At 41.0% G+C, this 12,842-nt stretch overlaps 1 protein-coding gene across 1 annotated transcript in view; it reads left to right on the top strand.

Moving 5' to 3' along the window:
* Positions 1-3,234: 3,234 nt before the first annotated feature.
* The window catches only part of clpb (ClpB family mitochondrial disaggregase), a 93,158-nt gene continuing 83,550 nt past the window's right edge, over positions 3,235-12,842 (top strand). The window contains exons 1-3 of the mRNA XM_061919122.1: positions 3,235-3,863; positions 7,077-7,128; positions 9,959-10,045. Of these exons, the coding sequence (XP_061775106.1) occupies positions 3,407-3,863; positions 7,077-7,128; positions 9,959-10,045 (596 nt within the window). The 5' untranslated portion in view covers positions 3,235-3,406. The remainder of the gene's footprint in view (positions 3,864-7,076; positions 7,129-9,958; positions 10,046-12,842) is intronic.

The raw sequence follows: 12,842 nt of genomic DNA, 5'->3' as shown, positions 1-12,842 counted from the left end.
GGTGCTGATTCTCATTCCGGTCGCTTCACACTCGGCTGCGAACCGATCCAGCGAGAGCTGAAGATCCCGGTCAGATGAAGCCATCAGGACCACATCATCTGCAAAAAGCAGAGACCTAATCCTGCGGTCACCAAACCGGAACCCCTCAACGCCTTGACTGCGCCTAGAAATTCTGTCCATAAAAGTTATGAACAGAATCGGTGACAAAGGACAGCCTTGGCGGAGTCCAACCCACACTGGAAATGTGTTCGACTTACTGCCGGCAATGCGGACCAAGCTCTGGCACTGATCGTACAGGGAGCGGACCGCCACAATAAGACAGTCCGATACCCCATACTCTCTGAGCACTCCCCACAGGACTTCCCGAGGGACACGGTCGAATGCCTTCTCCAAGTCCACGAAGCACATGTAGACTGGTCGGGCAAACTCCCATTCACCCTCAAGAACCCTGCCGAGAGTATAGAGCTGGTCCACAGTTCCACGACCAGGACGAAAACCACACTGTTCCTCCTGAATCCGAGGTTCGACTATCCGGCGTAGCCTCCTCTCCAGTACACCTGAATAAACCTTACCGGGAAGGCTGAGGAGTGTGATCCCACGATAGTTGGAACACACCCTCCGGTCCACAAGATATGATAATACGAAAATGCAAATATGTTGACACTTGGTGCTATCGCCCAGTCTGTTCTTGTGCTGGTCCCAGAACAGAATGTTTGGCCTTGGCAGTCAGCAGGCGGTATCTGGACAGAACACTCATAGGAAAGAAAGGCAAGCAATCTCTCAGATTGCTAGTTCTGCACAAATACAGAAAAACCGCTTCAGTACAAGTTGACAATACTTTATAGTAACGGCCCTTAAGCATATAGTTATGATGATAATATATACATAATTATTCTAACAGTAAATAATGTAAATAATTCATTATATACTCTGACGATTAACTTGTGTGATGACTGTATTATGCTGATGGAATATAGTTATACCATGAATTGATTAACGTGGACTCAGACTTAAATAAATTGAAAAACGTATTCGGGTGTTAACATTTAGTGGTCAATTGTACGGAATATTTACTGTACTGTGCAATCTATTAATAAAAGTCTCAATCAATCAAAAGCATCAAGGGTTGGATTTGGGGGTTAAATCACCAAAAAATGATTCCCGGGCACGGCCACCGCTGCTGCTCACTGCTCCCCTCACCTCCCAGGGGCTGGAACAAGGGAATGGGTCAAATGCAGAAGTTCAAGGCCTACTGAAACCCTATACTATCGACCAGGCAGTCTGATAGTTTATATATCAATGATGAAATATTAACATTGCAACACATGCCAATACGGCCGGTTTACTTTACCAAATTGCAATTTTAAATTTCCCGCGAGATATCCGGTTGAAAACGTCGCGGAATGATGACGCTCATGTTGACGTGTGCTTGCGACGTTATTGGTTGGGGTGGACATTTCAGCCCAGCACCACACGGCTAAAAGTCGTCTCTTTTCATCGCATAATTACACAGTAATTTGGACATCTGTGTTGCTGAGTCTTTTGCAATTTGTTTAATTAATAATGGAGACTATCAATAAGAATGCTGTTGGTGGAAAGCGGTGGATTGCAGCTGCCTTTAGCAACCGAAACACAGCCGGTGTTTCTTTGTTTGTTGTGAAGCTTTAACAGAGCGGTCAAGCGAACGTGTTTCTCTACGTCAACCAGCAAGTTTTTGTATGGGAAAATTGTGATATTAAGTCGGCTCTTACCGGAGACTTCAGTGGATTATGCGACCTCCCCCTGCAGCTGTCAAAAAGGCAGCTGTGATCTTGGCTCCTCTCAGAGACACTGGCGTTCACCGCAGCCCTCCGACTTTCAGGTAAGACTTTATAATCTCACTAAAACACTATGAGACAGACTTCCTGCCATCACCGCGTGAGTTACAAGGACCTTCGACGCACGACACCTCGTAGCAGGGTTGACATACATTTATTGCTTCAATAAATAGCATCTTTGTGTCCCAATCGGGCGCGCCACTTTCTAGCGCGTCCTTGGCTGCTCGTCTTTGCACACCTTTCGGTGACCGGGTGTTGCGTCCTCCGCGGGGGCTCATGTCTTTTCTGGTCTCTCGTCGCTGGTGTCGTTGACGTGGTTTTCCTCCTCCGTACTGCCTCTCCTCCCTCCTTCGCCTCTCTTAAATGCTGTCAGGAGATGGACGGATTGAGACCCGGTGTGTGTGTTACGCACCTGACTTCGATTACGTTCCGCCACATCCTCCGCCTCCTGGCCTCCATCTTGAGCCGGGCAAAAGAGCGTCACCATGAATTGATTAACGTGTACCCCGACTTAAACAAGTTGAAAAACTTATTCTGGTGTTACCATTTAGTGGTCAATTGTACGGAATATGTACTGAACTGTGCAATCTACTAATAAAAGTATCAATCAATCAATCAATCAAAGTCCCGTCGTCGGCCCGTCGTCTTTGTCTCTCCACACACTATTAACACAATAAGCAGATAAGGGATTTTCCAGAATTATCCTAGTAAATGTGTCTAATAACATCTGAATCGCTCACACTGCCGTCGCCTGGAGCCGTCGACTTTTCTTTTCTTTTTTTAGTGCTTCACTCTAACTTTCCTCATCCACAAATCTTTCATTCTCGCTCAAGTTAATGGGGAAATCGTCGCTTTCTCGGTCCGAATCGCTCTCGCTGCTGGTGGCCATGATTGTAAACAATGTGAGGAAGTAGCAGCACATCGTCTGCTACTTCCGGTAAAGGCAAGGCTTTTTTATTAGCGACCAAAAGTTGTGAACTTTATCGTCGATGTTCTCTACTAAATCCTTTCAGCAAAAATATGGCAATATCGCAAAATTATCAGGTATGACACATAAAATGGACCTGCTATCCCCGTTTAAATAAGAAAATCTCATTTCAGTAGGCCTTTAATATCGCCACACCAAGCGTGTGTGTGACAATTATTGGTACTTTAACTTTTAATATTACCCGAGCTGTGTTTCTATTCTCCTGAACTAAATCCATAACAAAACAATGAACCGAAAAATGTGTTCAAAATGGTTCATTTTGTGGATTTTCTTCTGTCAGTTGGCCTAAAAACGGCTCTGAAGTTGCGACTGAGAATCGGTTTTAGTCATTCACTCGAAAAAGCACTTTCAAAGACACGCTTCGCTCGCAAACGTCTCATCTCTACGGTTTCCATTATAGATGTGTCTGAAACTACACTTCCCAGAGTGCACCGCGCGTTCTTCGAGCACCATCCACGCCATGATGACGCGACCCCTTTGAAAGTGGCTGTTGTAAATAGCCCACGTAAAGACACTCCGGCGGCATCATTAGATATAACACGCCGGGTTATTTTCACGCGTTTAACGAACACGGGATTTTATTCCAAGCTGCTTTTCCGCCATGTTATCGTCTCTTCCCACCAGGCTGCTTATACGAAGGTCACGCAGCCTGTCACCATGCAGCCGCGTCCTCCAGACCAGCGCGGGCGGTTCTTCCTGCCAGGCCATTCGGGAGCCAACCACGGATATCAACCGCAACCCCGTCGTGTCCACGTCCCGGGTTTCCCGACGGGGGATTTTGGCTGATGACACCGCGGCTAAGAGCGGGAACCAGTCGGTGCAGTACCACCATCTCGCCCCAAGATGGCTGTCAAACCTGGAGAACCGTCGCAGCTCATGGGCCGCGTTGGCCAGCAGGGGGCGCCACGACAAGCTTTGCTGGGAGGAGGGCGGGCAGAGAGATGGAGGTGAGGGCCGAGGCGCAGGTGGAGGTGGCGCCGGGGCACAGGTGGCCTCTGCCGGCCTGGTATCTGCTGCAGCTGCGGCCTTCTGCCTGAAGAAAGACTCTGATAACAAAGGTACCTCAAACTGTATACTTTGTTCAAATAAGTGCTTAATTTATTCATGTTTAAAGGCCTACTGAAATTAGATTTTCTTATTTAAACGAGGATAACAGGTCCATTCTATGTGACATACATGATCATTTTGCGATATTGCCATATTTTTGCTGAAAGGATTTAGTAGAGAACATCGATGATAATGTTCGCAACTTTTGGTCGCTAATAAAAAAGCCTTGCCTTTATCGGAAGTAGCAGACGATGACGTCACCGGTGTGAGGGCTCCTCACATTGTTTCAAATGGGAGCCTCAAACGAAAAGAGCTATTCGGACCGAGAAAACGACAATTTCCCCATTTATTTAAGCGAGGATGAAAGATTTGATGATATATTGAGGATATTGATAGCGAAGGACTAGAAGAAAAAAAAAAGGCGATTGCATTGGGAGCGATTCAGATGTTTTTAGATACATTTACTAGGATAATTCTGGGAAATCCCTTATCTTTCTATTGTGTTGCTAGTGTTTTAGTGAGTTAAATAGTACCTGATAGTCGGAGGGGTGTGTCCACGGGTGTGTTGATGCCAGTGTCTGAGGGAATTAGTCACGACAGAAGCTCCGCCGATCTCCAGTAAGAGGCGACTTATTTCCACAATTTTCTCACCGAAACCTGCTGGTTGACAAGTGGTCGGGAACCATGTTCGCTTGACCACTCTGATCCATAGTAAAGCTTCACCTCCCGGAATTTTAAACAAGGAAACACTGTGTGTTTGTGTGGCTAAAGGCTAAAGCTTCCCACCTCCATTTTTGTACTTTGTCTTCTCCATTATTAATTGAACAAATTGCAAAAGATTCAGCAACACAGATGTCCAGAATACTGTGTAATTGCACGATGAAAAGAGGCGACTTTTAGCCGCAAGTGGTGCTGCGCTAATATGTCCCCTCCAACCCGAGATGTCATCATACGCGTCATCATTCTGCGACGTTTTCAACAAGAAACTCCGCGGGAAATTTTACAATCGTAATTTAGTCATCTAAATCGGCCGTATTGGCATGTGTTGCAATGTTAATATTTCATCATTGATACATAAACAATCGGACTGTGTGGTCGGTAGTAGTGGGTTTCAGTAGACCTTTAAGTCACATACTCTTATTTATTTATTAAGTCATCTAAAACTTAAACTGTTATTTTGTATTGTACAAACCCTGTTTCCATATGAGTTGGACAATTGTATTCGATGTAAATATAAACTGAATACGATGATTTGCAAATCATTTTCAACCCATATTCAGTTGAATATGCTACAAAGACAACACATTTGATGTTCAAACTGATAAACATTTTTTTTATTTGCAAATAATCATTGCCTTTAGAATTTGATGCCAGCAACACATGACAAAGAAGTTGGGAAAGGTGGCAATAAACACTGATAAAGTTGAGGAATGCTCATCAAACACTTATCTGGAACATCCCACAGGTGTGCAGGCTAATTGGGAACAGGTGGGTGCCCTGATTGTGTATAAAACCAGCTTCCCAAAAAACGCTCAGTCTTTCACAAGAAAGGATGGGGCGAGGTACACCCTTTTGTCCACAACTGCGTGAACAAATTGTCAAACAGTTTAAGAACAACGTTTCTCAAAGTGCAATTGCAAGAAATTTAGGGATTTCGACATCTATGGTCCATGATATCATCAAAAGGTTCAGGGAACCTGAAGAAATCACTCCACGTAAGCGGCATGGCCGGAAACCAACATTGAATGACCGTGACCTTCGATCCCTCAAACGGCACTGTATCAAAAACCAACATCAATCTCTAAAGGATGTCACCACATGGGCTTGCGAACTCTTCGGAAAACCACTGTCACTAAATACAGTTTGTCGCTACATCTGTAAGTGCAAGTTAAAGCCACTATGCAAAGCGAAAGTCATCCAGCCATCCATTTCTACCGCTTATTCCTTTTGGGGTCAAGGGGGGAACTGCAGCCAATCTCAGCTACAATAGGGCGGAAGGCGGGGTGCACCTTTGATAGCTAGTCTACAGACAGATATAAGTAAGAACTTTACATTACTTATATATTACTTTTATATTAGAAATGGCAACAGCAGAGGATGAATGTCCAGGGTTTCCCACACATTCATTTATTTGTGGCGGCCCGCCACGAAAGAATTACGGCAGCCACAAAAAAAATTAAATATATATATATATCTTATTTTTTTTCGGCTTTTGACTCGCTCGACCGCTCATAAAAGCAATGGCACTCTGTCTGTGAGTGGAGCTTGTAGTTAAATATTATATAAATATATGTAAATATTATATAAATATGTACATAAAGTGTTGTAATTATATTACAACTCTGCGTTCTTCCTGGTCATCGCCGCTGCAGTGGCACGGCCAACCTACTGACCGTACATTGCAGATTTGAAACAGGTTTTTAAATAAAAACATTATCATAGTAATCTTAGCATGTACAATTGCTAGCTATAAGCGCCCAAGTTACAAGCTAGCGGTTAGTGGCGCTAGTTGCCAGCGAGCTATTAGCGGCGGGATACTATATTCTTTCAATATCTTGGTATTGCACAATAACAAGGTGCTTTAAGGATTTATTATGCAAAATATGTCATCTTTCCACCGGTATAGAGGTCCTTGGTCTGGAAAACGTTGAAGACCCCTGCTGTAGAGACGTGTAGTTTAATATGTGATTGGAATTATACACATGAACATATATTAAAACAGAATAGAAGCTATATGAGCTTAAATAAAAACAACAAAAACATGACATACATTGTATATACTACATTTGTATATGTTGAATTAGATTTTTTATTTTACTATTGCTAATATTAATAAGATGCACCTAAGAATTGCACATAGTACTCATGTGGATTGGATAATTTACCATTTTGTACAGTCGTCTTGATTTTTTATTTTTGGGTGTGTGTGGAGGGGGGGGGGAGGTTGGGGGCTGGGACAGTGCAAATTAATCAATGCACCAGTATTAGTAGAGAAGGCTACTTTTCATCTGTTCTTGAAATTGTCAACCTAAAAACAATGAAAAGATTACACTGTGAATAAAGCAATACATAGGAGCAGGAAAGAAACTGCATAAATAAAAAAATATTTTTAAAAACACTATGTTCATACAAAATAAACTGTAGTACCAACAGGTCAAATGATCACAATTGAAACATAATCGCTGTGCTTTTTTTAAATATGTATTTTGTTTTAACCTCATCAGGTGATGCTCTCTTGGAGGCAGCCAGGACCAACAACCCGGAAGATGTAATCAGGTAATAGATAAGGATTGGTTCCAAATCTTAAATACAGCATTTGCCATTACAATTTCCCTTTTTCCATACCTAAAATCATGTTGTTGCAGTACCACCCGTAACCAGTAGGAGGCAGAAGAGAACTGCGGGAAACTAAACTTTGGTATTGTGAAAGTTGTGAGAAAAAACTAAACACTTTTCATCTCAAGTTGTGACTTAATTTACCTGCATTCATTTCCAAATATACAAAACAGTTCTTATTGTGCAATAATTTATTTCTTTAAGTCTACTCGTCATGAACAACCAATACCATTCACTCTTAATGTACTCCTGTTTTATTTTTTTAGATTGGCATTATTTTAAATACATAAAAAAATAAGTTATTTACTCCACATTTAAAGAAACATATGTAGACGATCCTGCATATGAGCATGCCATACATACCAGGTATTATTAATTTCAGGTAATTAAGTCGATTTGCTGCTTCATTTGATTCATGACTTTTCCTGCTGTCACTTTTGCACTCAGTCAACTGAAAAAAGAGAAACCGGGAGCTTGTTGAATTCCTGCACCCATCTGCTTGAGTGATTATATTGCACAATAAACATAGCACACTAGAATAATTGCAGTAATGGTGAGTCATGAACTTGAGTCAAAATCCCCACAAAATAGCTAAGTGAGTGTTAAGTAATGCTGATAGTTTTGTATATGACGTCATCCAAACCTGTCGTTGTGCGTGTGTTATTCCACAGGTGAATGCACAGGTGACAGATGGTGTAGGTGAGAGTGCAGTGAGCCAGTTATTTGGTCACAGATGTGTTAACTGAAGAGTGTCGGGAGGCGTGTCGCTGTATTAGGGATGCACATTTTTGAGGGAAAAACCTATTAGCGATTTTTCTCTCAAAAATTGCAGTAGTGAATAGATTTGGCATTTTTATATTTTATACATGCACGAAACTGAGCAAATAACGAGTGAAGGAAGACACGGTACTTTCAGATTGTCAATTAACATATCTTTGTCTCAAGGTGCCACAAATTAGAACAATATGCAATAATTTACTTTAAAATATTTTATGCAGACAGGCGCAGAGCTTTTGTCTACATCATGCTCTAAAACTGAAGAAATAACCCATAATAACTATCCAGTGTTTGTAATGTAATGCAATCACAACATATAATACTAATGCAAGTAACTATTTAAAATGATATAAACGTGTATTTCTTATTACTGTCTATAAAACATAATGTATTGTAATTTTTGCAATTTTTTTTTACATATTTATGTATTTATATATACAGTACAGGCCAAAAGTTGTCATTCAATGCGTTTTCTTTATGTTCATGACTATTTACATTGTAGATTGTCACTGAAGGCATCAAAAACGATGAATGAACACATGTGGAGTTATGTATTTAACAAAAAAAGGTGACAATAGAAAACATGTTATTTATTCATATGTTCTTCAAAATAGCCACCCTTTTCTCTGATTACTGCTTTGCACACTCTTGGCATTCTCTCAATGAGCTTCAAGAGGTGAAATGGTTTTCACTTCACAGGTGTCGTATTTCTGATGCTTTCATATGCAATTTACAGTGCAAATAGTCATGAAAATAACAAAAACGCATTGAAATGAGAAGGTGTCACTATGACCCAGAGAGGAACAAGTGGTAGAAAAAATGGATGGCTGGATATATTATATAATATTGAACAAGTTGTTGAAAGTACTGTAGGTTGGGTTGTCTTTTTGTTTGTTGCCTTCAAGGCATTATTGCTTATTCGTTTGTGTTGATGGGCTCATATTGCCTATCTGATTTAAAGCTGAAATATTACCACAATGGGACATTTGCCATTGTAATCGTATTTCTTCCCTCCTAATATTTGTTATTTTGCCAAACTTCTCACGGGTAGCGAGGGTGTCTGTATGTGTGGCGGTCTCACTCTCTGCCTACCGAGACAAAGATAGTGGATAATTGAAAAGACAGGAGGGCTTACTGCGTTCAGGTAATTTTGAGGTTAAACGTGATCAGGTGCTGAGAACGATGAACAGAGTGAAACCTTTTTTTTCCTAGATTGAAGCGAGAGATGAAGAAACGTGAGGCTTAACAATTCTAATTGGCGAACATGTCTGCCACTCAAATGCTAATGTTGGCGTGAAGGAAAAAAAACTGCACCACTGCGGTTATTTATCTCACTAATTAAAAACCTCGATGTCGATTAATCATGCACTCTATATGGACAAAAGTGTTTGAACATGTGGTCGGAAAAAGGAAGAAAATATGGATTGGACCGTTTTAACCTTTAATTTGTCGGGTCAGTGTTGAGTGAGAGGGCCTGGTTAACAATCCAGAGGTGTTTGATGGGGTTGAGGTCAGGGCTCTCAGGTTCTTCCACAAAAAGGGCTTTTCCCGAACATACGATGGTTCAAAATTTCTAAAATTACACAGTCCTTCATTTTTGTCCATATAATAAAAAAACAAATCTCCGTATGAGGACACAGTTTGTCGTAGTTTCTCCCTGCCCAAATGCTGCCAGCAAGGTAAACGGAGCCAACCTGCAGAGTGCAGATCAGACATGACTGTGTTGACTGTAAACAAGCACTCTATCTGCCCACGCGACAAGAGACGACAGATGGATACACACTCGCACACACACTCACACACACTTAGCGCTGTGCCACAAAGTACCTGATGGCACACCCTCAGGCACGGAGCTTAACACACACCTGGTTTTCCGCGGGCTGCAGATGATGTCATGGACGTCCTATGCAGGGCTCTTATTGCTGCCTTCTGTCTCTTTTATGACTTTGTTTAAAATAAGATCTCTTCTGTCTGGTTCTCTACCCCCCCTTAGATTGTTGCAGGAAGGGGTGGATCCTAACTACCGTCACCGCCTTGGCTGGACCGCGCTTATGGTGGCTGCCATGAACCGACAGCACAGGTGTGTATGCATATGTGTGTGTAGTAAGTAATATTCAACGATGCGATTCACAAGAGTCCGATTCGAATATCAACCTCGCACACGAATCGTAACCACTGGTAATGATGAGATGTTAAAACAGTTACATAATGAGATGTTAAAACAGTTAGGGCCTGAACTACTGAATCCAAATACCGTGCGCTAAACAGTAAGGGTGTAATGGTACAGAAAAATTTCGGTCCGGTACTTACCTCGGTTCAGAAGTCATGGTTCGGTTAATTTTCGGTACAGTAAGAAAACAACAAAATATACATTTTTTGATTATTTATTTAACAAATTTGCTAAATCTTCCACCAAAAATATTTTTCTTAGTGGAATATTTGATGTGAAGTAATCGGAAACTGGATAGGTCAATAATTCATAATAACATTGATTTTGATTCAATATTATGTTTTGAACAATGACAGTTTGAAAGAAGAAAAAAACAACTTTTGTTTTCTTAGTCAACGTTGCAACTTTTTCTAAATTACATTTAGCCTTTAAGCTTTTTTATTTCACTTTTGTTTATGTTTTTGTTTATTTTAATAGTATTTTTAGAATGTGCCATGGGCCTTTAAAACATTAGCTGTGGGCCGCAAATGGCCTCCGGGGCAGACTTTTGACACCCCTGCTCGAGATAATAAATTAAATTTGATAATTCTATGGGTAAAAAGTAGAGACTGGTGACGCATGCGCGTTTATCATAACTCTCTCGCTCTCCCTATCTCTGCCCATCCCTCACGAATGTTGCTGCGTGCGCCACTTTTTTTTTTTATTTTAACCCTGAACGTACATTGAAAATACACGCAACCCTAACTTAAAATGCCGGACATTCGAGGCATTTAAGAAACTCCACCTGGACAGCTCCACAAAGAGGACATATCCCGTGAAAAGAGGAGGTATGGTCAGTCTATTATAGCCCAGTCGTTGCTAGCATGCCGTGTGTTGTAGTTTTTTTGATTGATTGAAACTTTTATTAGTAGATTGCACAGTACAGTGCATATTCCGTACAATTGACCACTAAATGGTAACACCTGAATAAGTTTTTCAACTTGTTTCAGTCTAGGTCCACGTAAATCAATTCATGGTGCCTCGGTGTGCATTGTTTACACAGCGTGCAGTGCGCTACTTAATATGTCCGTGTCGTTCGGTGCACCTCCGAACCGAACTGAAACCCCCGTACCGAAACGGTTCAATACAAATACACGTACCGTTACACCCCTAATAAACAGTGTGTGCAATCTATAAAATAATGTGTACTATTAGTTGGCATGTTGGGTGTGATCTACTAAGACTGCAATTGATAAATGGTGCTGGCTGCTTTATTCAAATAAGGTTTTTGCGTGTACTACTGGCGGTGGCCATAGAAACACTCATCTGCTGCAGATTCATGTTATCAGGCTGTCCAACATGTGTGCGATGTTGTTGAACTAACAGCGCAAATCTACAGGACTGTCTCAGAAAATTAGAATATTGTGATAAAGTCCTTTTTTTTTCTGTAGTGCAACTAAAAACATGAAAAGGTCATACATTCTGGATTCATTACACATCAACTGAAATATTGCAAGCCTTTTATTATTTTAATATTGCTGATTATGGCATACAGCTTAAGAAAACGCAAAAATCATATCTCAAAAATTTGAATATTTCCTCAGACCAAGTAAAAAAAAAGATTTATAGCAGCAAAACAAAATCAAACATTTGAAAATGTCAATTAATGCTCTCAGTATCTGGTTGAGAATCCTTTTGCCCGGATTACTGCATCAATGCAGCGTGGCATGGAGGCAATCGTGTAGTGACATGCAAATTTAAATTTTTACACTTTTTTCCAAATTCCATTGTTTGTTATACTCTTCTGACACCACCAGATAGCAGTATAAGTGTCCATATGTCGGCATAAAACCCCAACTCAGTAGTGTACACAATTTTGGAATTAAGAGCTCAAAGGTGCTGTCCACGCATGTGGCCACTAAGGCCGTTAGAGGTTAAACATGAAGTAAAATGAACATTAATAAACACGTTAAGAGCATTCATATACTGTTGAGAACGATCTATAGTGGTACTTTTTGTTGGTAAATGAGAGCCAAAGACAGATCCTCATCACACTTCAACATCTCTCATCTAAATGCTGGCTCTTTGCTCAGTCGTCAATGCTAATCAAATCAGTTCTTAATTGCCTTACTCTGGCTAAATAAACATTGAATAAATATGTACATACTTGTAAACTAGGAAGTGAGGATGCCGGTGTGTTGCTAAGTGTTTTGTGACTATACGACATTACCCAGAGAGAGAACGACCATTTAAGCAATAAAGAGTTGATATATTGTTACATGCTGTTGTTTGTGCTTTGTCTACGCTCGCAGCAAACATCATTTTTGATAAGACGGTTGACTTGTGACAGTAGACAAATATGACATTGCAAATTCCTAGAGGGAGTGGTTTACGCTGTTTTTTTGTGATTGATTGCAAGTTCGACAGCCATAGCACCTATAAATATATAATACTTGAAAATAAAATGTCCACATTGAATTATTTGAATCATAACTTATGGCATACGACAAAAAGACACTACTACCATGATAGAGCTGCTCCCATTCAGGTCTAATGTTTTATTATACCATGAAAAATGACTCTGTGGTATAACTAAAATGTAAGAGGAGGAATGGGGTGGCGGGAGGGGGACCCCTGCAGAAACCGATGCTTTGCGGGTTAAATGATGCCTTTCATGACTCGGTGTCCCATCTCGGCATCACGCAGCTGTCCTCATGAGTTATTGTGT

Source organism: Nerophis ophidion, linkage group LG13, assembly GCF_033978795.1.
Source record: "Nerophis ophidion isolate RoL-2023_Sa linkage group LG13, RoL_Noph_v1.0, whole genome shotgun sequence".
NCBI lineage: Eukaryota > Metazoa > Chordata > Actinopteri > Syngnathiformes > Syngnathidae > Nerophis > Nerophis ophidion.
The sequence above is the reverse complement of the archived record's forward strand: the minus strand, read 5'-3'. Positions and strand labels throughout refer to the sequence as shown.